General features: G+C 38.2%; 1 protein-coding gene across 4 annotated transcripts in view; it reads right to left on the reverse strand.

The window, feature by feature from the left end:
- The window catches only part of ARFGEF3 (ARFGEF family member 3), an 87,366-nt gene that overhangs the window by 39,503 nt on the left and 20,042 nt on the right, over positions 1–27,821 (reverse strand). The window contains exons 5-13 of one of the 4 annotated variants that reach the window (XM_063390276.1): positions 16,668–16,736; positions 13,902–14,033; positions 12,113–12,235; positions 10,592–10,634; positions 9,535–9,613; positions 7,563–7,667; positions 4,563–4,887; positions 3,092–3,204; positions 1,443–2,353 (exon numbers count right to left, since the gene is read on the reverse strand). In XM_063390276.1, the coding sequence (XP_063246346.1) occupies positions 1,443–2,353; positions 3,092–3,204; positions 4,563–4,887; positions 7,563–7,667; positions 9,535–9,613; positions 10,592–10,634; positions 12,113–12,235; positions 13,902–14,033; positions 16,668–16,736 (1,900 nt within the window). The remainder of the gene's footprint in view (positions 1–1,442; positions 2,354–3,091; positions 3,205–4,562; positions 4,888–7,562; positions 7,668–9,534; positions 9,614–10,591; positions 10,635–12,112; positions 12,236–13,901; positions 14,034–16,667; positions 16,737–27,821) is intronic. The other 3 variants (XM_063390278.1, XM_063390277.1, XM_063390279.1) reach the window with 3 other exon arrangements.

Genomic DNA, 27,821 nt, shown 5'->3' on the forward strand with positions numbered 1-27,821 from the left:
TGCAAACCACAAATAATGGATTTAATGCTGAAACTGAGTTATAATCTTCCATTTTTCTCACTGTATTATTCATACTGAATACCAAGAAAAGCTATGTTTAGCCGTAAAATCTTAGGTCCATAACTTCCAAAGCTTTAAAGCATTCTATAAAGACTTTACAGACAAAAGGGAAAAGAAGTGGCATACTCATTCATGCACAAGGGAACAGGTGCACATAGGTTTGAGCTAGAGGTCTAGCACTGGTCTTTCAGGATAACCTTAAGATTACCCTTTTTCAGGAAAAAAGAAATACCTATGACAGAAAGGGTGCTCTTGAGCCCCTCAGTTAACATCAGTGCCTCTTTTAAGGTATTTCCTTTCTGTGATATAAAATGGCTAATGTTTCTTAAGAATACCATTTATCATCTTCCTGAGTTAGAGTTTATTTGGGTAGCATTTAAACAGGATATCAGGAATATAATCATATTCACCCAGCTTCATATCTAAATTATGCTGTATGATGATGGGTGGAGTCCTCCCTTCTAACTCTGTATGAGTTTCATGTGTGTGAGAGAGCACAAATGAATGAAGTAATGATTAGGAGACAAGCAATAGGAAAGGCAATTGCAGTGAAGTAAGTTAAAGAAACAGAGACATATATCAAACATTTTCATTTTGGCCACTGTCAGGAAAGCAAAACCCTTCTAAAATGTATATTTATACACATTTAAAGTATGCTATCAACAGGACAAACTAGCCCTTGCATGACTGTTTTTTTTTTGTTTGTTTGACAGGTCAAGATCTCAAATGTTTTAATCATGAAAAAACTAAAGATATTTAATCTCTTAGAAGGCAGGATCTTAATTTTTCACTTGGTCTGGGTTTTAAACTTTGCTTTTCCTGTCATATTAGATAGCAGCATTAAAAAAACCCCAAAAGACTGAAGATAAACTCTCCTATTTCCCTATCCTTTCTAGAGCTTACTGCTGTGGAATTGTTACCACCTTCTTTGTGAGGCTGGCATTATTAATAATAACAGTGCAGTGATGTACTAAGCTACTTATATCTCATCACAAACAGGTGATGGTACTTCCCACACCCCTCTCACGCTAAGGTGCAACCTCAACCTCTCTTTAATGATACCATGTGCAAAGCTTCTCAACAGATCTTCACAAACCTGCAAAGAGGTATTGTGCTACAGCAAATTCCATTTCTTTATTGATTCAGCACATAATCCAGAGCCTGTTAAGAGTCAGTGGATTTACCTCCCTTTGAATCAATGCCTGCATATTCAATTTGCTTTGCCCTAAATGAAGTGTGTTCCTGTGGAGGAATGTACAGTGTAAAGCTCAAACCTCCTCATTCTGGGTATGTTCTCTGAAGATGAAATCCTACAAGGGAATCTGTGTACAGTGCTGTCAGAGTGTGCATGCTTGTTAGACAGTAAATATTTGCTTGCAAACCTGAGCAGAACGTTGAAGAGAAGCTCTGCAGTGCTCCGTCCACTTCTTCTATGCTGGGAAGAGCTATAAGCCTAGGAAGAAGCGCTTCAAGGGATTGGATAAAGAGCCGTGCACTGTGTTGGTCTGCTTCTTGGCTCTTCAGCAATTTCAGAGAGAGAGCAGCAGTGCGTAAGGACCTGTGGCCTGGGCAATCCCGCGGGGTCTGCTCCTCATCAGCCAGGGAACAATTGTCAGAGCCTATGTCTGAGACATCAGACCTGCCCGAATCCTTTTCTGCTGCCATGGAATACTGATCACATGAATCAAACTCAGTCCTAGAAAGGTCCTGGTCATCGACACTGAAGTTACTTTCACTGTATCTGGATCCATAGGACCGGGTCTTGCAATCAACTGATAAAAAGTTAGTTATATCTGGGTAGACTATGGTGTGGCTTCTTTGAACAACATCTGGCTGGTCAATGGTTTCTGACTCTGGTTCTCTGTAATGAACCTCTTTGCTTTCATGTCCAGCTGGAGATGGCAGGGAGTTTTTTTGGTTTTCTGGATTTTCCTCTGGAGTTGTTTGTCCCATATCGCCTTCCAAAGTAGTCTGACCAGTGTCTGTGGTAACGCTAATGCTGATATCGGGACTCTTCTCATTTCCTGATTCCCAGGCAGGGTTTTCTGAGGACAGGATGCGTCTCTGCCACCTGAAGTCAGCATCATTGATCTCCATAGAGTCCCTGCTTGTCTCAGTTCCATCCTTCAATTCTTCTAAGCGCTGGAGCAGCAGCTGGATCTGCTCTTCACTAAGACCCCTCCCTTGGCTCAGCTCATCTAAGGCTCCAAGCAGGGCAAAGACGCAGGACACTGAAGCATAACATGCTTCAATACCACCTTTGATGCACGCTTCTGTCATCCCATCCATGATACTACAATCAACACAGAGTTTATTTAAGCAATGCAACATGTATGGTGAGCACGTCACTGTCATTCAACACAATCTTTCCATAACCAGGAAAAAAAAAAGTGAATTTATCCTTTAAGACTATTCCTGAGAAAGACAATTAGCCTAAGAACAAATTATTAAGTCTCCCAGGCAAACATAGTCATTCTGTAAAGAGAGTGCCATCAAGGGAAAGTTACCATGCATTTATATGAGCATGCACAGCATGTTCTCTCTTACGGAGAGAACAAGCCTTTAAACTAAAAAAAAAATCTCAACACCCAGCTAAACTAAATTTAAAGGCCGTCTGTGCCCTGAAAGTGATCTTATCTACAAGATATGATCTTTATAAGAACTAAGAACCCTTCTTGCTCAATATGACAATGTTTAAATTTTCCATTACCTCCTTTGACTTCATCTTGAAAATATAAGTATAAAGAAACACACGTTTATTTTACTGCAAGTTTAAGGACCCATATCCAAAGATTTTCATCTGTAACCCAACATATTTGGGAATTTTGGTGAACTCAACAAGGTAGTTATCCACATCTTTACAAACAGGCTGAGACCGATGACAAACCAAGCTTTTACACCTTTTCCATTTTCAGAGCTTATTTAGCCAGGCAGATACCCTGGCTCATACTGGGTATGCTCCTGAACTGCTTAAGTGTTCTGTGTGAACAGGTTTAAGACAGAAGAGGCTAAAGGAGGAAACAAAGCATACAGCTTGAGAAGATCCAGATGGGACTTTCTTTTAGAAATAGACCTCTTCTTGGATTCTGACTCAGAAGAGCAGGGCCCTGCCAAATCACAAAGCTGCCGAGGACTGCCAAGTATCTGAGAAGAAAGGAAACAGAAGTAAGTAGAAGATTACCTAAGCAGATTACCTATTTAAATACAATAAATAAGTCATAATTCTATCAAGCCCTGGAACCCAAGGTAGCACTACTGTAATTTCTCACAGCAAAATAAAAACAGCACAGTGATGTTCTACTTCTTAAAGCTACCTTTCCTCTTTTTAGAGGCAGAAAATTAAGGAGAATATTCAGCAAGAATCACATTTAGAATATTCTCCAGAGCTTTATATTTTTGACTGATTTTTTTATCTGATACTGTACACAAGAAAATTTTTATACCTACGTAAATATTTTTTATTATAGTTTATAACAAAGGAAGTCTCTCTCCTCAGTCACCCAGTTACAAAATTATGGAGTTATGCAAAGATAGGCAAAGTGATTTCTTCAGACTAAACCTGCTAGGTGGCACCTTATTAATGCCCACCAGATAATACAAACAGGCATGTATTAAGCCCAAAGAAGCAACAGGTATGTCCTGCACAAAACAACATTAGACTAAGCTTCACCTAAAACTTCAGTTATCATCTTGCTATTGTTTAAATTTAGAGACAGATGAGGACAGGATGACTCCTAGTTTAAACAGGAACCAAGTGGGTGGCTGTGTGGTGTTAAGGGAGATTTTTCAGAAATAGAACAGTCTAAGTATGCACAATCTAGATGAAAAATTCTCTAGGAGATACCACTGTTCCTACAAATTACATAATTTCCTTGTGTTCCACAACATGAGAGGAAAGGTGCACATGTGGAATGGAAAAGTCCATGATTTCAGCTAGTGCTTAAATAAGTCTCCCAGTTCTCTAGGTCTTGTGCTCTCAGAGGGACTGGACAGGAGGCCAGAACGGACTGGTCTTGAAATGGCTTCTTAAGCTATAAGCAGCTTTCTTCTATCTAGTCAAAAAAAGCTCTAAGAAACTGGATTTCAAGAACTTGGCATGTAATCAAAGCATATATTCATCTTAACGCCTGGAAACCACACTGTGAGGATGTGTCTGGGGAAAGATGCCAAAGAAGTTGCAAACAGGATCGTTACGCTCTATCTCACCCAAAAGAGCAGTTGTGACTGGGTGATAGGATCTGCTCCATGCAGCACCACAGCATGAGCACTGACTGACAGAGCTGCCACGGTAGCTTGTGTTATGGAGACAAATACAGCCATGACAACTGCATCAAACTATTTGTCAGAGTGGTGCTGATGTACCCGTTGTGCTCGGAAAGGACAATTTCAACATCTCTAGGTGGGAAGGTTTGAAATGCATTGGTATGCACGTATCAGAAAGACTTACTGTTAAATAAACATTTTGTTTTACATGCCTGGATTTGCACATGTGATTACCCTACCTCTTTCATAATTTTGATGGCTTCTACTCGATGTTGAGGTGGTGGGTAAAGCAATATCCGGTGGTACAGAGACTGCAGCACAGGCCTCATGGATTCCAGTGACCCCACCAGTCGAACCAGTTCTGCTGCAATGTAATATATGGTCCGTGCAACGGGGCCACTAAGGGCAGGTGCTGTGGAAGAACAACCTGAACCCCGGCCATGATCAGAGACCCCTGAGGAAGGTGAATCAGCCTCAAGGCAGATGCTGCTGTGGGCAGAGGTGATAGTTTTGTCATGGATTGGATTTCCCAGGATTACTATTAGGGCTGGACACAGTTGCTTCCTGAGAAAGAGAAAAGCAGCAGATGGTAATCAGAAAAAAAATACTCTTACAAGAACAGATTGAAAATAGCCCATGGTTAAATGAGATACACACTTTTGTTTTAATGATCAGTCAAACAGCAGTGGTTAGATAAAAAACAAATTATGCCAGGCTTTTTTCATCTCCCAAGCATCAGCATGCTAGTCCATATGGAAATACCTCTGTGTGCTGTAGAAACATGGTACTGATTTTGCAAGTTCATGTTGCTGCACAGTGCTGTCCCTTTGCAGGATAGCATGCCTGCTGCCTCTTTCACTGGCTGCAGCCTATCACAAGGTAGAAATTCTAGGCTTCCACTGCTCAGTGTCTCTTTTCCAGTTCACCTTGGGAGCTTTAAAAAAACCTGACTAAACAAGAACTAATCTATGTTAACTACAAGGCTGAATATTCCATCACTGAACTGCACATGTATTGTTTTAGTAAGCACCCTTAGTTGTGAATCTCTGTTTTGCTGTCTTTTGAGAACATAATGGAAGACCTATACAATAACTCAAAGTGTGCACTATACTACCCAGATGCCACTATACAGTAAATACTCATCCTTCCTTCAGCTGTCTTACTGCATGAGCACTCATGTAGAGTGATTCAACACCAGCATATCACTCTTCTGTGGAGCCACAGCCAGCTCAGCACTTTGCTCCATTAGCTGCTATTTCAGCTTTGCACTCACGCACTTGACATTTTACTTCAGTCTGCAAGACCTTAATTTAAGAAGCCAAGTGCTGCATGAGAATGAATCCCAAATCTGGTTTTGACCCATGTGTCAGAAGTTCAAGTGAGTACCTAGAGCAAGCACCCAATTACAAGTAACAATTTATAAAATATATAGGTAACTACATTTTATTTTCTCAAGATTTTATCCAGTCCAGAATTTTCATTGCTTCTCTTAACAAGATTTCTGAAACAGCTCAGCTTCCCCAAGTCACAGAAAGAAAACCAGCTCTTAATAGGACATCAGATAATGACTTTGAATCTGCTTATTCCATTTATTACTCCAGTCAAGAACATTTCAAAATGTAACAATTCATTGCTTAAGAAACATGCTTGCCTCAAAGCAGGCATAATCACAGGCTGCAACAACAATATATTCCCCATACATCTTAGTCCTATCAAAGTGTTTCTGTATCAAACTATGGAGAACGCTGTCAGCACAAAGAGCTAAATCTTCTCTGTCTGCTCTCTTCTTTATCTTCTTTGGGAACTGACTACAAAGTGCCAGTCAGAGTGAAAGCTGTGTGCATGTAGGCCACAGCTCCTTAAGGAGTAATGACAGCTACCAATTTGGATCACAATCTCACCAGACAGGTAATAGTGTGTACAAAAGATTCAAAATGATGTTTGCAGTTTAAACTGCTTCATATCTTCCTAATGTTTTGTGGTTTTTTCCCCTTATTTAAGCAGGTAGCTGAAGCATGCATGTTCATTCCTTAGCAGCAGTGCAGGTTAAGAAGTCCCACCCCTGATGGCTTGTCCTCATGGTACACAGTTTCAGATACAAACACCTGTAGGTTTGCAGCATAAACTGGATTGTCAAAAGCATGTAAATTGGACATAAAACAAGAAGTATTTTCTTTTAACTGAGTTCATTTCACTGACCTTGCTTATAGGATGGCCCCACAGGCTATCGCATAAGCATCAACAAAGAATTGTGTGAAATTCAAAGGCAGAAACTTCTGAAGTGAATCTGCCATGAGAGGGAGAGTTCTGCTCTTATGTTAGACCTCCAAGAGGTCTCAGCACCGGGTCCTTGTGCAACACTGCTAGGTGTTACCAGTCTGAAGACCTTCCAGTCTGGCAGCCACTGATGTTCCTGGGACAGCAGGGGGAGTTAGGGGTGCCTCTACATGTTTCATTCTTAGAATTGGAGCCAAGTCAAACACTTCAGTTTCAAAAATTAAAGGGTAAAAATACAAGAAACACAATTGTCATTAACAGTCACATATATCTTTCCTTAATACAATCACCTGACAAGGTCAAAAGATGGGCACAGACTGCAAGGAACTGCATATTAGTTACATTCTTGCTTTATGACTATGACTCAATTATCCACAGGCTATAAAAACCCCACTATTTCAATCACAAGGAAAGAATAATTATTTCAGGTACTTTGGGGTAATGGTATCAAACAATTTAGAGGTAGATATGAACACCAAAGATATCAAGCCTTCCTGGTGAAGTGTATTAAAAAGGAGAATTTCTTGATAAAATAGAAGCACTTTTAAGACTATTTAGCCTCAAACCTTATACAACAATGCAGGTCATAAGCATTTCTGATCACCAGCACACATTTGACATTAAATTTTACTTATCTTCCTGTAGAATTGTATCAGACCATTAAGAATCTCAACAGTACCCTCCTACAACAAGCAGAGCATTTCTGTGTTTAAAGCCACACACAAATATAAACCGTAAGAGATTTTCTGTTCTGGCTAAATCCATTAGACCTCGTTACAGTGATAATTCACTACCAGGATTTAACCAATTTTATATGAGGCACAGAGACAACTGATAGAAGGTTAACTATGAGCTCTGCTCACACCTGACGACTTTTTACGGGTTTTTTTGCAAGGCTGGGGGCAGCAGGTCCTTTTACATTTACAAATTATGTATTCGCATTAGTCTTCAGATGTACTCACCATATTAGATCAGTGAATCCTTTGTGCTGGTGCATGCTGGGGGAGGAGCTGTTTAGCATGGAGAGGATACACTCCAAGTAAAGAAGCTGAAGTTGACGATTGTCACTGGCAAAGGAAAGATGCCATTCACATCATATTGAAACAAAGGCTACTTAATTTTCTAAAATAACCACATTAGTTCACTTGAAAATTATACCATAATTCACAGCAGTGATTTATTTTGCTTCTTTCCATCCATTTACAATGGTGTTATCACCTGCAACATCCCATTTATTTTGTACTGACCATATGCAGCAAACTACTACTTTAAAAAATACAAGTGAAGAAAGAGGAAGAATAAAACGCAAATAATTACTCAAATTCAATCTAAAATCTTGGGAAGGAAGCCTTAAAAACAGGAAAAGAAGACAACAGAACATTTTGGATTGTTGGATAGTTTCTTCAGACAATTTGAAGCATGTTTAGGCTACTCTCTTCTATTTTTTTTTTCTTGGTGACAGCCACAATGCTCAAAAGTCAATGCCTACTGGCAGAAAGTCACATGATAACATGGCTACCTTACAGGGACTTGCCAGTTAGTCTGTCAGAACCATAAAGCAAAGAAAGCCTCATAAGAAAGAATATTAAAAAACCTGTGGACACCTAGAATTGATACACTTGTAATGTGCACTGTGCCTATGCCTACTCATAACGTTAACTGTGAGATCCAGGAGACAAGCAAGGCTAAAGTCCGCCTTGTGAAAGAAGCACTCCATGGCAAGTGCACACACAATTTGGCTTTCACTCCTATGTAAACCAGGATCTAATAACTCTCTTTGTGTCAGAGATGAGAGCTGGAGGAATGCACTTTTTGATATATGATTATAGGTCGAGGAACCTGTAAAAAATGGATTTCTCTGAATCGAAATTAAAGAGTGAGAAACATCTGTTTTTCTGCCACTGCCTGAGTTCCTTTTGTTCACATACATGAATTTGCATTCAACTACAATACCCATTTCACATGCCATGCAAAAAATGCTGAATCCTAAGATTCAAAGCTAGATTTCTAACTCTGTGCTATTGAAAGGAGGATTGAAAACTGCTGGCTTCTTATATATTTAAAAGATAGATTGATAGATTTTTCCTCACAACAGTCCACACCTATCTGGAAAGATACATGCATTCCAGGTACAGATGCCTTCTTTCCCAACAGCTTTTTTTGCAATGTGTCTTAACGCAGATGATCATCACCTTGCAGTTGACACTTGCATGGGCATGCACAGGGCATCTCTGCACTCTTGATTTTATTTTCCCAGATGCTGACACTGATTAAATAAGCTCTCCTCTGTAAGGCACTCCTCTGTTAGCCTGCTGTTATTAGAGACACTTATGGGAAGAAAGTCTGAAGAAGAACTGAACATAGATGCCTGTGCAATCTTTGCCTCTGGTAGTTTCTGAATATTGTACAACATATAATACATTTACTATCCATAACAATCACATTTTAAAAGTTAAGATCATTTTCAAGTAGGTAGAGTGTATGATGTTCCTAAATTAGAGGAATTCTTTGATAGTACAAATTACTTCAATTGGATAAATACTGCCTTAAGAAGGACAGACTTATTCATTCTGAATAGAGTATCTGTTAGGTCTTTCCATGGCTCTTGTAATTGTTATTCTCTCTGTGATGGTTCTTCCTGCCAGAAAAGAAAAATTCTCCTTGGATTAGTATTTTGCTGCTGTATGGAAGTTATCTACAGATTAGATTTACTGGAAGAGTGCACAAAGAAGGCAAATTAGCTCCTCATTTCAAGCAAGGATTGAATTAATGCATCATGGACAATCCTTTCTCTAGTAAACACTTCATTTAAGCACAGCTTTGCTCCATAATTCCAGAACTACAATAGTACAATCACATGCATGAGTGAAACTCCATCAGTGAAACTCTCAATCTCCAGGTAATAAACTGAAATTATAAACTTAAATAACTCACTTTATGACAGCCTGGAGCTTCTCACAGAGCACAGTGAGGACAGATACAACATCATCACAAAGAGATTCAGCTGAAGTACCTCCAGAAAGGACAAAGATCAGAGGCATTACATATGAGAAGTTGGATTACAACATCAGTTAATTGCATGGGCTTTCAGAGCTGGTCAGAGCTCTAAACAAGGAGCAGGGCTACCAAAATTCATAGAGAAGAGGCAGTAGGAAAAGTCCTAGATTGGAAAGTGATTGCCACAAAATGCAAAAGCAGCAGTATTAAATCTGGAGAGAGCACTGATTGCTTACATGCATTTACAGAAGGTTAGCTGAAATCAAATTCTCATAATAAAATAAGTATACAATTAAATAATAAAAAAGACTGGCTCCAGTATTTCTACATGGCAGCCAGTTTCTGTATCTCTCCCTGCAGTTTCTCTCTTACACATTTTTTGATGTCTGACCAAGTTCTGATCTTATAAAAGAATGCTTATGCTCTTCAAAGATTTTAGCCTCTATTCACACAAGTTCTCCTACAGAAATCCTGTGTGAAGGTGAAAACCAGGAGCTACCTTTTCCTACTAGAAAATGTTGAAAGTTAAGCCACAATGGGAATAGAAAAACATTCTCTTGTAAAATAATCATCTGGCAAGTAGTCATTATATAAACAATATCTTTGCCCTGAAATACAGTAACAATTGTTTTCAGATTCCACATCCTACTCTGTGAATCTATTTCATTTCAGGAAGTAAAGGCACTTTGTAAAACTTTTTCCAGACCACTGAAACTCCTTAATTACAGAAGTCAGCACCTTGAAACAGTAATTTTTTACTGTGTTGAGTGCAATGCTGTTACCATGATCCAAATGAAGGCATAACTGAAAATATCAGGAGCTAACAGAGCTAAGTTCTTACCACAGGTAATCAAGAGAACACCAAACTATAGAGAAGTTATGAAATCCTGAGGGTGCAACTCCCAGGACATCAAACAGCACTGTGATGATAAAAGAAAAGTTAAGAATAAAAAAGCTGGATTGGAAGGATTCACTAAAAAAGTATTATAAATACCTTGACTCTTGAATTTCTGCAAGGTGTCAGGGTTTTCAACTATCTGTTGAGGAAAAGACAGAGGCAGTGTAATTGGTGCAAGGGGCAGAGAAACGTTACAGAAGCAATACTTTAACAGCAGAACTTTCTTAAATTCATGTCCTCTATCTGTTTGAGGATTTTTTGTTAGGGTTTTTAAGTGAACTTTTTGCAAAACATTTTATAACTTTCTTAAGACCTGTTTTAACAGTCATTTCAACCTAAGGAAATGGCATTTCATCAGGTGAAAGCTTTGTAAGTCCTTAAGGGACTTCCTACACCTAAAATAACTCAGTAATAACTAGGCATGTAAGTTGCACTGAAAATAAGTGAGAGAAAAGCACAGTTTAGACTTCACAAACTACTTAGAAACCAAAATCAATTGAGTATTAGAGAATTTAGAACATTGACAATGTTAATGTTACAGTACCAACAGAATTAATGGCAGTCAGGAAATGGAAATGACCTCTGATATCCTTTGGTTCAGCTCTGGTATAGGGTTCTTCCTATTGTGCACAACAGGGTCAAGCCAAATTCTCTCAAACATCAATAACAAACTGCCAGGAACTAAATGCAGTTCTCATATGCTTTTACCTACTCCTCAGCTAAGAAAAGAACAAAGCTGAACTTGCAGACCCAAAATGTTTCTGTTTGTTTGTTTGTTTGGATTTTTTTAGTAAATGCTTTGACTAGTAAAATGAACCTACTTAGCACCAACAGAAGATAAGTTTACTTAAACTGATTAATTCTTTTTGCAGTTGATCAGCAGGACAAAAGCAATCTAGTCTACTAATCCGAACTAGAAGGGATCATCTTAAAACAAAACACATGTAAGGAAAACAATCTGTACAACTACAGTCCTTAAAATTTCCTAATAAATAGAAATTGACTTCTACAAATAGTACTTCTTGACAATATGCTATTATACAAAGCAGTACAAACAAGTGGAAGAAATCAATGTAATTCCACGTGTACCCAGAACATTTACAGTGGAAAATGTGCTGCGATGTCATTCAAACAGCTCTCATGGATTTTATTAATGAAATAAATAAAATTATATTTATTTTTTGTTTACAAAGAAAAAAATAATTTCATGAACTCAAAATTATCTTCTACAAAAAATGCAGAAGAAAAACCTCAATTATACTTTCCTTAGCTGAGAATCTGTTTTCATTACATAAATATATGTCATGCAAAAAGTTTTGGCAGAAGGATTTCAATGAACTTTGAAAAAACAACCAAACAAAATAAAAGAATGGAAACGGCTGAGGCCAGCCTGATATCAGAACACAGTCTCTTTTGTTTAATGGAAGGAAAAAAAACCAAACCAGCCAACTAGAGTGGATAATGTGAGAGCTTTGAGGCAGGCATGGTCAGAGCCCAAAAAAGCTTTTAAACAGGATTAATTGAGGAGGAGTCAAATAAAAGCCATAAGGCATTCAGATGAACAGAATGGTATGCAGCCATGGACATGGAACCATTTGTTGATGCCAGAAGGCTCACCATGTTCTCTTGCTTTTGTCGTAACTGTAAAGTCAAGTCACTCAACATTTGGCTGAGGGTTGCCCGCACAGCGGTGTTAATGCTCCGCTGGTGACAGCTAGATACATATGTCTCAATGCAAACCTGATGAGGAAACAAGACAGCAGGACAAAGAGATCAACTCCCACTTACCAGGAACACATTGGAGGAGGATACCAAGGTCTCTCGCATGCAGACAGTCAGCCTTCCTTACTATTTCTTATTGCTTTATTAGTGTATTAGAAGTTTTTAGCAGTCTTGGTTGGAAACCCAACTAAGTAGCATCTAGAAGCAGCCTGCAATTTGTCAGTCTCACAGCTGCTGGAATGGTAGGGCAAAACTGGCAAAGTCTCTTGTCAAACCCAAGTGATTTCAATACTTGTCTCTCTTTGTACAGAACTCGTTGAATGGTGCTTTGATTGTTCATCTCTTGATACTTATTGTAACTACCCCTCTGCAAGTCTATGTCTGCAATGTAAATACCCTCCAATTCTTCAAGCTTGTTGCTTCTGATGTACAGGTATTTGCCACTTATTCTATAATAATTATTAGGTACTGTAACACATCTGAAAGCCTTTAAGGCCTTTCTTAACACAACACAATACAATAGAACTTTACCACAAGTTACAGAAACAATTGCCTTATAGTAACTGGCAATCCAGCAGAGGGCTCCTCTTCTCAGAGATCCCAAAGGAGCCAAGACAGCCATAGAAGAACTCTGATGGATAATCCAGTTCCCAACTCCATGCCCAGCTGCTGGCAGTTTTCTGTCAACGTGCTGTGCCCAGAATCGTGCTTGATTTTTCCCCCAGGCGATGTTGCACAAATGGCTGCCAAAGTGTTACACAGCTAGGATCCTTAACTACTAAGTAGATAAAAGTCTTGGTGGAGCTGAACAGGGTTGTGACAGAACTGTACAACAAGTTCCTCCTAAAGAAGCAGTTTTGATCCTTTGTCTTATACTAAGCTTTATCGTTCACAATGACCACAAGAATCCCCCAAATCCAAACCAAGCAACCAAAAAAAAGAAAACAAAAAAGGAAATGACTTCTACATTTTTCAATTTTAGTGGGTTTATTCTGCCATTATTTAGATATATAGCAAGTAAGAACTGTAAATATAAATTGAACTAGCTGTGAAAAATTATTAAAAATATCAATTATTAACGTATAAATATGTACTGTAAAATATATGCATAAGGAGTATACATAAATGCATCTGGTGTACATTTTTGAATGAGAAGGATATTGTAGGATGTAAAGTAATTTTTATAGTTCCCTAATGAGGATAAGTTTTTAAAAAGGCAAAATTAAAGTGATCTGATGACATAGTCTGATCAATACTGACATAGGCACATAAACAAGACTCTTGATGGTTTCTAACTCATTGAAATGAAACCAAGCTGTCAATAGGTCAGTGATGAAGATGTTCTTGTAAGTTGGCCTGGACTAATTCTGCCCATCATTCAGCTATCACTTGAACCCCAGTGGATAAAAAAACCCCTAAAAGCCTGTTAATCACATACAGCTCTTCACAGAGGCCAAACCATTCCAGTGCTGCTGAGATAATTCTTCTTGAGCTGTAAGCCTTTTTCTAGAGTACCTGAATTAATTAATGAAATACCATTCTTAGAGGTAGGCTGACTTTCTGGAAAGAGCATGGTTGATATCTCCTTCTCTCCCTCCCCACACAAGCTAATAAGCAAACAATACTGTCCACTTGAGTTGCAATCTTACAGAAGGCCTGTGCTCTAATTGGCTGGGCAAGGTACCTTTCGAAAAGCCACTGATGAAGAAGCAGCAGTAAAAATGCGAGAGCTCAGGGCTCCAAAGAGTTGTGCAATGGACATTTTGATCATTTCATGCATTCGGGGACTTCCAGCTCTATGGCATGCAAAACACAACTAAGAGCAAAACACAAGAGGGTTAGCTAATGAAACACAACAGAGTTACACAAAATAAACCTTCAGAAGGCACACTGGAGCAACAAACATACACATAAAAACAAGCAATAGCACCAACTAAATTTTCTTGCAGGTGTCTAGGCAAGCATGGGAAGGTGCACAGGGCAAGACTTAATCTATTTTTGGTACTACTAATCTATTTTCAATACTGTTAATACTTAGGGCACAAATTATAGTACTCTTCATGTTGGACGCTTCCTCAATTTGAAGCTCATAAGGTTCAGAAATATTTCGAGTGCCATTGTTTTGTACACATGAATTGTAAACGATCAGGCAGTACTAAATGGCCAGACTGTAGCTTGGTTTGTCAGAGACAGCCCTCGGGGAGTTCCAGCAGTAATGAAGGCAGCACCTTTCCAATCCTGCAGTGGCTCTACTTGTTAAAGAGTGCAAGCTAGGTAAACTAAGGGATTGACTTGGAAAGAAGTGTTAAATAGCATGAGCATTGGAACACAAAGCTCCTCTCCGACACCTTTCTCTTAGAGCAAGTCAGAAGGTTAACCAAATGCTGAACTGAGAAATGATTTTCTGTTTCCTACTGCTTATACATTGGATAATTCAGATACAAAGGCATAGAGATGCCAGCTATTAAAGTCTTTGCCTTGCCTAAAGCCTGGGCAGAAGGAACCTGGGGAAGCATGTATGTGCCTGGTAGGATTTGCTATTTAGAAAGATCTAGGCTATTCAGAAAAACCTGAGGCAGTATTTTCTCAAGGAGTGTGGAGAAAATAACTGTACCCCCAAACACTCCAAACAAAGGCAAGCACACTTTGTATTATTGTTTATTCCAATTCACTGAAGGAGTTTTGCTTGCTTTGCTGGCACATCTCATCAAGCATTAGAGTTTTGTTCACCATAGAAGAAGTAGCATTGTCCTAATTTGTATCAGTACACTAGCAGAACTTTTTTAAAAACCAGATTTGCCTTCTGAGAACAAAAATGAAGTGCAACTACCAAAACCAGCAGAGTTTCACATCAGTCTGTAAAAGGCAACTGCCAATTTTCAGAATGCTTTTGATGAATAACAACTCTGTTGTTTACAGAGATAACAGAAAATATTATTTCTGATTAATTCTACAGTTTGTAGCACACAGACTATGACTGATAGACCATCACTCCCCAGTCTCAGGCAGTGCTCTTAAAGACTGAAAGCTGAAGGGTTCAGAGTCATTAAATGCTTTTGTCAGCAAGCACTTTGTTCAATCTCAAGCTCTTTACCTACAGCAAAGAGATGCACTAAGCTGAATTCATCAGCTTTTGCCTTGCATGTTAGGAAGTCTGTGAGAAAAACTGCAGTAGGGGAAATTATCTGTAATTTTTTTCAGTGTGTGACACTGACATAAAGAGGGTTTAGTAGAAATTTAAAAATTGTGGCTTGATTTAAGTAGCAGTTCAGTTCATCCTTGCTGCAGCACCTACAGATGGGGCTTACAAAGACCTCCAAAAATAGCCACACCTTATGGTCTCACCTAGCACAAGAGAAACCAAAATCTAAGCTGAGCTAATCCAGAATGACTACTATCTTTTTTTAAATCGGGTATATATTATATATATATCAACTATTTAAGTTGTATCCTTGCCTTTTAAAGCTCTTTTTTCTTTTACAATATGGAAGTAATTTTCTTTGGTTCCCTGTTATCCCTACAACTCCTTTCTATGCTTCCAATGAGATAGGGTAATGTCAGTTTTATTCCTAAACTCAGAAAATACTGTAACTTCCAGCTAAAGTAAGCTATTTTCTCATGGAATTTTTGTTTTTTACAGAAGTCCCCACCTCTGAATGTCTACAGACTCTTGAGAGTGTAGGACACGGAACACTGACATTCCTTCATGGACACCAGCTCTGCCCATACCACGCTAACAATGTAATTTTATAATGGATTCTGCACACAGCAGTGTGTGTTGCACAGGAGGATTAAGTGTTCTTGTGCATTTTCTGTAACCTGAACAAACAGCCCATGGCTTGCAACACACAGTTCTAAAAATAACACCCACCTATAAAGGCTCACTTAATATGCCTGCAGGTATGTTTTTCTACAACCAAAGCTCCTTTGCAATTTAATTCAGACTAAAATCTAATGGAATAAAGGGACTAGAGTGACTAACAACCCTACAGATCTAGAGGCATTATAACTGTTTTACTTGCATGTGTCAAGAAAGAGATACACACAAGGAACATTGAGGCACTTGTGGAACATGGCACAATATGGTTTATACAATTCCCTTGAGGAAATTTCATTAGAGTTGCAGCCAGTAAGAAATCAGCACAGTGCTGGTTTTATGAAAAACTCAAGAAAGTTTTTCTATTGCAAAAAGCAAAATAAAGTAAATATGAGAAGCAGTAAATGTGCAATGCTTTAATATACAATTATGAGTCAACTTCCAAGACTGCCTTCCCATGTAAGCCCACACCTGCCCAACTTGCAACTATTTCTTTACATTAGACATAATGTAACACCAGACCTAAAGATGGTAGATGTGTTTTAGACTGGTTCATGTTACATATGGAACACACACTCTAGGTAGTCGGGAAATGTTAAGTGACACAAGCTGTGGTATAACAGAGGCACTTACCTCAGCAATCTTCAACACTGAACTCCCATTCAGCTCAAAGGTGGAGGTATATGTTATACAGAGCAAGACCTTGCATCAAAAGAGAAGAAATAAAAAAAATTAAGTTTCAGCCAGTATTGACTCTCCTTCCCACCCATGTGCTTCTAGCCACAACTCCTTCCAATTCTGAGAACAGCATCAGAAGCTTCTTAGCACTGTGTGTTACTGGGATAGAGGAGATCCTCCTGAGAAGCTGCATCTGTTGGCCCCAGAGGCACCACCCAATGGATTACTTATTGCTGTCTCCTACATATGACCACCAAAAGGAAGACAATCCAGTGATCAGCTCTGGCCTTGGACCCCTATTCATATTATAACCACAAGCTTTGCATGATTTATAATCCATCCTTCCATTCATTTCTACCAATATAACAAAAGAGGAAGGAAAAATGCATACAATGCATGTTATTACTTAAGTGGCACAGATACATAAGTATTATGTGAAACAAGCCATTAATTACTGCCTGAGGATTTCCCAGCACAGTGTATTTCCAGTAAGTGCATTATAGTAGTTTGATAATGAGTAGCTAAAAAACAATCCATAAGCCCCAATTCATGAAGGGAGGCTTGTCCTGTCCTGAATTTAGCAGGAAGAGTAAGACACTAAAAGACCAACTCAACGTCTTACTTTGAAGGGGAGTGAGAATGTAATGTGAACCACAGGGGTAAATGTATGAATGAGGGAACGTGGTGAGAGCTGCTGTGGTGTGTGCCTTTTGTGTCTGGAGATGTCTTCTCTCTCTCTCCTGTCTTCCTTTCCAATCTCTCCTGCCTCACAGAAGACAGAGTCTCAGCTACAGTTCTCTCTCCTTCAAAACATAAAATTCCTCCAGTACTAGAATTTATGTTTGCCTTGGTCTGAAATAATATGAGCTTCTTGTGTTAAGAAACTCATATTATTAAGAACTTATGAGTTTCTTAAGTGTACCAGCAAATATCAATCACATTAACACTAATGAAATGGTCTCTACAACTTCTCAGCCCCACTCAGAACTACTGTTCTCTGCTCCACAAGGGAGTCTGGGGCATCAGATAAGTCAACATTACTGGCTGTTAACTAGAAGCAAAGTACAGAACAGCCCATCCACAGGTGAGTGTGACATTTTCCTGAGGGAGAAGGTAAATCATCTGTTTTGCATTTTGAGAGTCATACTGAAAAGTTTCTGTACACTGAAAAGCACTGCACCTTTACAACTGTGTTTCTTAGCAGAAAACCTGAATTTTACTACAGGATGTCACACCTTACTCCAAGGTTGCAGGGTTTTCTGTTTGCACTTTCGTTTTGTAAGTAAAATACCAATAAGGAGCTGAATCCTGCTCTTACAGAAGATTATTTTACTTAAAAGAGTGCTCCAAATAAACCATTGTATAATGGCAATTTTACAGTTTTCTCTATATGTTATCTTGACTTGACTCTCTGTCCTTCATAAATAGAAGTTGAAATATGTGGATAAACACTAGAGGTAGTGACAACAAAAAAGAGTACACTACTCTTACAAATTACAATGGTCCTGCACTAGCAACTCTTTTTGCTTTTTTTTTAGATATTTAGCATTTATCTTTGGAGCAAAGCAAAATTTCTGAGGCAAATTCCTTCTTCATGGTTTCTCTGTTCTTTGAAATGGACAAAATAGATTTTCTTACAAGTGTTATACAGCCCACCCCAATATTACAAGGAGAGATAAAAGCTACTGAGCACTTGAACTTGCCAGAGAAAGCAATCTAATTCTAACCACAAACAACTAAGAATGCTGTACTTTGTATTTCTTGATAGGAACTCCACAAATTTCTCTGCAATCCATAACATTTACTGATACATGCACAAGTGCCAGTGAAAAGGAACTGTGGTACCTCTCTTCCTGTCCCCAGAGTAAATTCTATACAACAACAGAAAAGTAAACAGTCAATTATAAAAATTCTCAATAATCTCATTTGGCTAATAAGCACATAAGTTATAAGCGCTGTTATTTCCATTTGCTGCTCAGTCCCTATGTGCAAAATTTAAAACTTTGAAGCTAAACAATTTTGTTTAGCACTTAACTGGATTCATAAGTAGTGGCCAGCCTCACAGTCAGCTGTGAGGCCTCACTTTCTCAACTATTAATTACCCTAAAATTTTATTGACATTTCTAATAGATGTGACAGCTCAGCAGCTGACTAAGAATTTATATTCAGTACTTAAGGAAAAACTGTTTTGTACCCTCCAGACACTACTGTGTAAAACAGGTGTAGAACACAATTCCTAAACCCAGAGACAGACAAGTGCTACCTCCCACTGACAAATCTCTTCTTACCACACTAAGAACCACAATGGACATCCATGACTAATCCTGTTCAGTGGTTTGTGTGTCCTGATTTTCCCTACTTGTAAAACCTTATTTACTTCATGTGATTTTCTGCTCTCTTGTCCCATCTTGGCTTTGTAGGATGTGTTACTACCTAATGCTTTTGACAAATCAAAACCTGGATGCCAATACACTATAAATCATGGAAGAACACACCAGTTCAGGCATTCTTTTAAGTCTTTGCTCTTCAAAATTTCTTTCTTCCCTTCTTCTTTTTTTTTTTTAATTTCTATCTTTAGTAGAACTGAACTGTGAAAAGCTAATGCATACATATATGCACACACAAATATATATATTCCTTTTTATCACAAATGTCAAAAACCTACATATATTCCTTTTCATCACAAATGCCAAAAACCTGCATGGAACATGAATGACAGAAACATCAGAGATCAACCTCAGTAAGAAAGTGATGATCAAAACTTTGCCATGAAGCGAAAGAGAATTTCAGCAAAAAGACCGCTAAGTTTTGACTGCTACTCTTTGTAAAAAATAAGATCTGGGAACCCACTAGCTAGAGAAAGGGCATATGAGCTGATGCAGTCAAATGACAGGAGCACAAGCTATCAGCCAGTATATTCTTGGCTTTACTCCACTGCTACTACTTTCCCTCATAAATCATCTGTAAGTTCTGAAACATCGTTTCTGACCAATACACAAGACTGCTCTCAGCTATGATTTCCATCAGTGCTGCTGCAGGGCTCATTTACAGTCTTGGCAATGATCCACACACTTAACTTGCATGTTTTCCCATTTATGTGGAACAAACAGGAAGACAGCAGGGTCCTCTTTTAAATTACTGGATGAAAAATGGGACTAAAACCAAACAAACAAAACCAAACTTAATAATTCAGATCCACTGAAAACACTGAGTCTCCAGACAGGATATCCTCATAGACTGCCTAACTACTCGTGACACTAACTCAAACAATCTGCATTTCAAAAAAATTATAGAAAAGAAAGATAGAGGCTTCATTGGGCAATGATATGCTGTTTTTGCAACCACTGGTATGGAAATCAAAAGCAAAACTACAATGCAGTTCCTAATAAATAGAAAGCAATTCCAGTATAAAATAAAAATGAAAATCAGCTTTTACTGATAGGTATGGACTCCAAAACATTTTTTTTAATAGAAGGAACTTATATGACTATAGAGATAGTTTCAAAGTCACACAGCTTCCAGGATTTTTAAATTGGCTTGCATTATCTTGCAAATGCCCAATGAGATCACATTTCCATAAATGGTTTATTCACAATAAAAGTATTTATTTTAATTACTGTTGAAGCTCTGACTGTCATGGAACAAGAAATATAATTCCTACTCTCTGGAGTCCCAGGATACAGTCCCAAATGCAGTATAAGAGCACACACACTGTAAGTAGAAACAAAAACAAAAAACTCTGCTTCTGACACCACAATGAAGCTCAATTGAACGAAATGTACAGGATTTGAAGTGCAATGCAATTAAACTGACATCACAATGTCTATCCATCCTGTGCAGTGTGCTCTAGGATGACCCTGCTTGAGCAGCGAGATTGGACCAGATGACCACTGTAGTCCCTTCCAACCTTACCTATTCTGTGATTCTGTGTGATCCCATACTTTAGGAGAGAGTATTCCAAGCCAGGCTGGATAGGGCTTTGAACAACCTGGTCTAGTGGAAGATGTCTCTGTCCATGGCAGGGGCATTGGAACTAGATAAACTTAAAGGTTCCTTTCAATCCAAACCATTCTGTGGCCTCTTGAAGAGGAAAGAAGTGGGAACGTTTTTAGATTGTAAGGCTGCCTAGCACTGCTAGCCAAGTTCCTTAAGTGTTTAATACATATCTGTAGTACAAAGCGATTCTCACATCGAAGAGCTTATGGTGGAGGCACGTGAAAAAAACACGGTGTGTAAGGAAGCAAGCAGTACCCCCAAGAAAGAGAGAAAAGGTTCAAACTTTGCAATCTACAAAGAAAGCAATTTTGCAACCATCTCTAATCCCTCTGAGGGATTTGTAAAAGAAGGCTTTCCTGACTTACTTTATTTGCAGGCTTGTACACTTGGTTGCAATGTGTGTCAGATGATTCTCAAATCCTGTCCCTGGGAGGAAAATCCTGACAGGAAGGACAGCTCTTTACCTCATTCAGTAGTTTGACATTTAAAGTCATCCAGTATTTCTGCAAAACAGTTTGGACAGGAGGTGTCCTCCTGTTTATCAGAATAACTGGTAACCTGCTCGTGTTGCACTCTTAGGCCGTGAAGAAAAACAAGGGCAAGAGAAACAAAGCACATTAATGAAGTCATGTACACTGTGTCTGTCACCACGTGTCACTGAACAAAAAGCAGATTTTAACCATGGAGAGAGAGGAGAGTGTGTCTGCTATGAATCAGTAAACCCATAAATGCTGCTCAGCATTATGAATGCACCAGGGCTTCAGACATAAGGCCTGTATCTGGTACAGGAGAGCCTCACACATGCTGAGTGCTCTGAGAAGACAATGCCCACTTAGTTCACTGGATTAAAACAGAACTGCTGCTGAACATTATTTATGGTGGTATGAAACCAAGTGAAACTTCTGCTTATGTAGTACAGTTGTAGAAGTGAAAGAAATTATTCAAATCTTAATAAATGTTTAACAGTTTTTGTCAACACTCTGACAGGGGCTTTTATCTTCAGAATTTCGACAATTAAAGGCAGGGAAAAAACAAAGAAAAAGGCTGACTAGCAGTATAGGATGACATTTCCCCCTTCACAGGTTAAATCCTATTTAGGCATACTGCATTACTTTACAAATTATAACATACAAATTATAATATACAAATCTGAGTAAAACAAAATTCAAAAAGGACAAATACCAAACTGTAAAATATCAATAAAAGATTTAGAGAGTTCTCAAATCAAAATAAAGTTTCAAAATGACTCAAAAGGATGTCAACACATGGATGTAAGGAGAGCCAGAGCTGTCAAGAAAAAAAGAACTGATGTCTCCCGTAGACGGAAAATTCTGACATTTATTCTTGACAATGAGAGAATTTTTTGGGCAGGGGAGAGGGGAGATAACTCCCTTGCTCTCAGATAAAGCATAACTGTAACAGGGAAACGTTCTGCATGGCAATGTACTTTACAACAGCTGATTTAAAATTACTGTTTCAAATCACTAGATTAATTGGCAAGAAGTTAGCCTGAAGACAGCCTAAGAAGTGGTGCCCCACAGGCTGTCTGGCCTGCCAAAGGATTTACCCTATCCAAGACCATATCCTGACCTGCGTCCAGGAAAACGGTATTAAAAAGCCAGATAAGCTGGTTTTGTGGTTGCATCACCAACTGCTATGTCACATACAGTTTCTGTATCTTTTTCTCCTCTTACAAGAGTCCTGAGGATTCCAGGGTAGAGGACCCAAGGAGCTGGCTGGCAATGTCAGAACAGCATATTGGAACACAAGTTCTCTCCTCAGCTGCCCCCAGGACCAGATGGTGCTAACAGCTATGGTCTCAGTGGCCCTAATCATGGGATACTCATAAGCAGAGAAGGTCTAAACTGGGGGCATCTGTGCACAGCCCTGGCACACTTGCAGTATGGATGTAACTGCATGCAAAAGCTATAGCAAGTGACCCTTTCATGCCACTGTTGTGTGGCCACTTTGGCACTGTCACCATAGTAAGCATTAATGGCTGGCAGCAGGCAAAAACCTAAAAGGCCAGCTGTAAAAGTCAAACGGTTTCTATATGTGGGGTTCTGATTACATAATGTCTTTGCAGTTCATTTCCTCAATGGTTAAGTGAACTCCAGGTTCTTGGTATGCATGTCAGACTAAAAAAGTCTGTAAGAACTTATACTTCCACACTGGATAAGGTGTGAAATTACACTTTACAGAGCTAGGGACTTGTTATTTTTTGGTTGATGCCGACGATTTTGATTATGCCACACCAAATGTGACAGTTCCAATGTGATATAACGAATATGTTTTCTATCTGAAAACACCTTCTCACAGCTCTGAGACAGCTAAAATTTTTGCACTAGAAGTTCTTCAGGCAAGAAACTAAGCCTATTTCTATCCTGCAAATCTTTTAAGCTGACCAACCCTCTGCTTAGATTTTTGAAATTACACATCTGACCAAACCCACAGAGGTTGTTTAGGGATAGAATTCAAGCACAGAAATGTAGTGAGGAAAAGCCATGGACCCTGGAAAGAGATTTCATTATTGAGATACTGCATTCACTACTAACTGGTTTAGGCAGTTAGCATCCAGCATCCATTTGGCCACATTCAGGCCATCACCACTGTCATTCTTTTGGATTCGCTAAGGAGAAAGCTCTGCTATTTAATTCAAGACTGGTTTTGGCTACAATGACTGGGCACCTAAGAACTAGGGGAGTTCTTTAATCACAGTACTAGGCACTTACCATAGCTCTAATTAACTCAGGAAAGGATAAGCTTATCTTGAAGCACACAAGGTAGGTCATTCAGTCCACTGGAATTAACCTGGTTACTTACAACTAAGCACTGAATAAAATGACTTTTAAAAATAACCAGAAAGAAGTAAAATGAGACAAGCAAACCCAAGAGAGTCTGGATTTGTAGCTGGCCTACATTACAAAAATTTAACTTATGAAAAGGCTAAGCACTAAGAACTCCATATTGCATTTCTCAGCAGGACTGATCTTACAAAAAAATCTTATTTGCATGATACTGTGCAAGTCTTTACAGAATCCTCTCTTTAACAGAGCAGATGCTAATACAACTCTGAATTATGGATTGGACAAAAGTGAGTTATTACTTATGACAGCTCATACCAGGCACCACTGTTATAAAAACTAATGCACCTTCAGGCAAAACTTTCTTCTACAAGTTTTCAGCATTTAAAGTTTTTTTCTTATTAATAGAGATTTTAAACCAGTTCTGAATTAAGGCATGCAATGAAGTTGCATAATTGTTTTTATTTTTACTTTATTCAAAGCATCGTCTGTCTCTGCTCAGAAGATAACTAGACTGCAATTTACATTGCAAGGGATATTGAAACATGTTTCCAACAATGCAGAGCATAAAATATCCTGAGAGAAAAAAACAGTCTCTTGTTCCCAAACATTCTATTAATTAAAATGCATAGAAAAACAGCAAGTACCACCAATTGGGTTGCTGTTTCCTATCCTGATAATGACAGTCTCTCCTCTCCATCACCACTGAGAAGTTATATTTTTACTGCTGCACCAATGAATTCTTCTTTTGAATAGGCACTGAAATCACTGTCTTTATTTCTGTATAAAACTACTATATATGCTGTGCCTCAAAGAAGCAGGGAATAACACAGTTTACATATACCTTTAAATCCAAGTTGTTTTAGTCCTCCATTTGATTTTAGAGTTCAAGACAAAGCAGAACAGTTGTAAATTATATTCCACTAAGCACAACCTCATTGTATGTGGAAAAATAGATTTCATAAACATTAATCTTAAAACAATGAGAAGATACATGTCTGAGAGAGCTCATAAGTGATTATCTCATTTATTAATATTCAAGAAAATAGTGTAGAATATAATCATCCACAGAGACTGGGATTGTACTGTTGTGTTATGTCAATATTTTGGATCAAATGCTTTGGAGCCATTTTTCAAACACATAAGTTGTTCTGTCTTGGAGGGTGAAAGACCTGCTCAGCAGCAACAAAGTTCCTGACAAGTTTTCTGAAATAATTAACCATAAGTTTTAGTTGGTCAAGCACAGTCCAGATTCATTCAATATTTGCACCAGATCAGGACTATCTCCCTGAACCTGTAATAACATGGTTGTACAGACCCTAAAACAGGTCAACTATAATTGTTATAAAAACTAAGGCAAGAAAAAAAAAAGTCGTTAAACTTTCTCTGACTCTTTGTAGACTCTCCATAGTGACCTTCTCAAGTGACTAATCTGACACTGTAACTAGAACCCAAACAATTTAATTAGTTACTACAGATTATAAATTAATAAAAACTAGGAGATGACTCTTAGCACTCAAGGAATCACTTTGCACTTTTAAAGCATTATGGTTACAATTTTGGAAAGAGCAGTTGCTAATACCCAACCTAAAGACAATCTGTCCTTACACAAACTAAGCTTTACCACAGAACTCTATGTCAGATCTCAGTTCTGAATATATCCAAAATGAAAACTGAAATCACAGAAAGAGCTGTCTAGTATTATTACTGGAGAGCTCCCAAATGCTGTATTAATGGATCACTGAAAAGACAAAGAGAAAAGATTGTCTTGACACAGCAGATTTAGCAAGGGTTCATTAAACCTTATTCACAGATGAAAAAGACTTCTGGCTGACTCCTCACTGAAAGCCTACAGAAAAAAAAAACATTAAAAATTTTCCCATCAGCAAGAAAAACACCTAGCCCACAAACAAATGCAAGATGGAGTTACTGGGAATAAACTAATCTTTCCTAAATGAAACTGCTGTTCAGCGTGGATAATAGGTAAATAATGGGAACTAGAAGAGTCTTTCCTCTAAATCCACTTTGGAAGATTATTTTTTGGTTTCAAAGCAATCCTCAAGTCTATTCAAAAACCACCACAAGTAAGGTAGCTGAACTCAACTGTGTGAAGTCTTCTCAGATGTACTAAAACAAAGCTTGGAATCTTCACTGACAGAAACACAGTATATATTCATAACATATCCAATATATCACCATTAATTAGAACAGTGAAATAAAGAACAAGTATTTGGAAAAACATCAAAACCAAAAACTGAGTTTCTTTCACAAGAGGTCATTATTCTCTTTCTTGCTTGAAAATTTCTGCCTTGCAAGCTCTAAATTTCTCTGGAAATCTGGACACAGACTGAACTGAAATGTACTGAATTATATGATAAGGCTTTCTCTGTGGCTGAAGAAAACAAAAGAATGCAGTAGAAAAGGAAATTTTACATGGTCAATCACACCTTTGTCCTAAGAGCAACTTTCTTACTTCAGTATCCATTATATTACAGTGTATCTGGTTTGTCTGGAGAACTTGTTTCTGTGTGAGGACTCATCTAGTAATTTGCAATTCTTCATTAAACATTTTTTGTTGTTGTCTGAGAATAATGTTATCACAGTTATATAGAAATATTGCATTATCAAGAAGGTGGTCAACTCATAAATGAAAGTGACTATAAAATGCATGAGAATAAAGGAAAAAATAAAAAAAAGAGGAAAAAATCCCCAAGTGTCCCTGCTGTTTAGTATTCCTTCCATACTTCCCACTTCCGCAATATTTGGTTTCAGCTGCTTGGGTGCCACACTTACATTCAAAGCCTAGTTGTAGTTCTTCCAGGTGCCTTTCTTGGAGAGATAGCATTTTAGGGTCAGGGCTAGTGAAGAAAAATTACCAAAAACTCAAAGAGAGAAAGTAAATATCATGGAATTGCTGAGGTTTGAAGGGACTGCAAGCCAGAGATTCAGCTATAGATTAGATCCCTAGCTTCCTTTTCCACTGCTGATCTGACAATATTTGACTGTGCTTTTGTCAATACTCTATGTATTCCTCCAAGCAAAGGTCTAATTGCACAAAGTAGAAGTACTTCAGGCATTTTAAAAACATCGGAAGTCAGAATTTAAAAGCATCAAGCCATGGGGAAAAATCAGGATCCCCTGACTCCACAACTGAACTCAAAAGCGAGTATTAATTTACAGTCTAGAAATGTCCCCTTTCAGCTGCAGACTATCTGTAGCTTGTTAGTCTAGTGCTTAACATCAACAAAATGTCCCCACCCCCAACATGTGATACACCCTTGCATTTCATTCAATTATAACATGGCACCATGTCACACAACAAATTTTTTCCCACTTCTGAGCCAGCCCCACTGCATGATCATGTTCATCCAAGGAAAGTGCTAAATTACTGTCCCCCTGATTTTCTCTATGCATGTGCAGCTGTAGAAATAGAGCAGTGAGTTACTTTGGTATCTCACTGATAAAACACTGCATTTGATTAGCAATCAATATATCTCTTCTGTCCTACATGAATATTCCAAAGAAAATATAAAAGCATAAATATTTAATTATTCTGTTTGAAACGGAAGTTATTGATGTATAACAAAACCATCAGCAAGATACTGTATGATTGTGTGATTTTTCCTTTCCACTTTTACAGCCAGTTGAGCATAGTAAAACACAAACTGTTACCACGTATTAGAAGACTTTTCAGTCTCATAGCAAAAAGGATGACAATGGCAAAGTTGAATACTAAAGTAGCTTTCTGTCAGATACATTATTCCCTCTACTCACACTTTCTGAATTATCTGGTTCCTCAGTATCTTTTAATATAAATTAAAGCACCTAAATAACCTCACTTTAGTCCCTGGTGTGAAAATACTAATAAATCTCTACCATAAAATACATCAGAGATAAAGAGAATACACGGAGTGGGTAGTAATCGAGATATTCTAAAGAAATATTTGGCTTAGCAGCTAAATAACATACAAGTCTGAATGCAAAATTTGTCCACCCAGACAGCTTGCTTTGATATGTGGGAAATCAAATCCAGTTAGTACACCTGTGTTTGTTATTCATGCCCATTCATGTCAAAGAGAAACCATAGCCTTTCCCCCTTCCTCACTGAAAAGACCACTGCCTTTTTTGGGCATAAAAGTGCTGTTGGAGTAAGAATTACCCAGTGCTTAGCAATTGTAAGGGTGTCCAGCAAGAAAAATAAACAAGGACTTCAGAGTATCACTTCTATTCTGGAAATTCAAGAGAGGAATTTCTCCATATAATTACTCTACATGAAAAACCTAAATAGAAAGGCACAATCCTCAACTGG

Source organism: Prinia subflava, chromosome 2, assembly GCF_021018805.1.
Source record: "Prinia subflava isolate CZ2003 ecotype Zambia chromosome 2, Cam_Psub_1.2, whole genome shotgun sequence".
Lineage (NCBI taxonomy): Eukaryota > Metazoa > Chordata > Aves > Passeriformes > Cisticolidae > Prinia > Prinia subflava.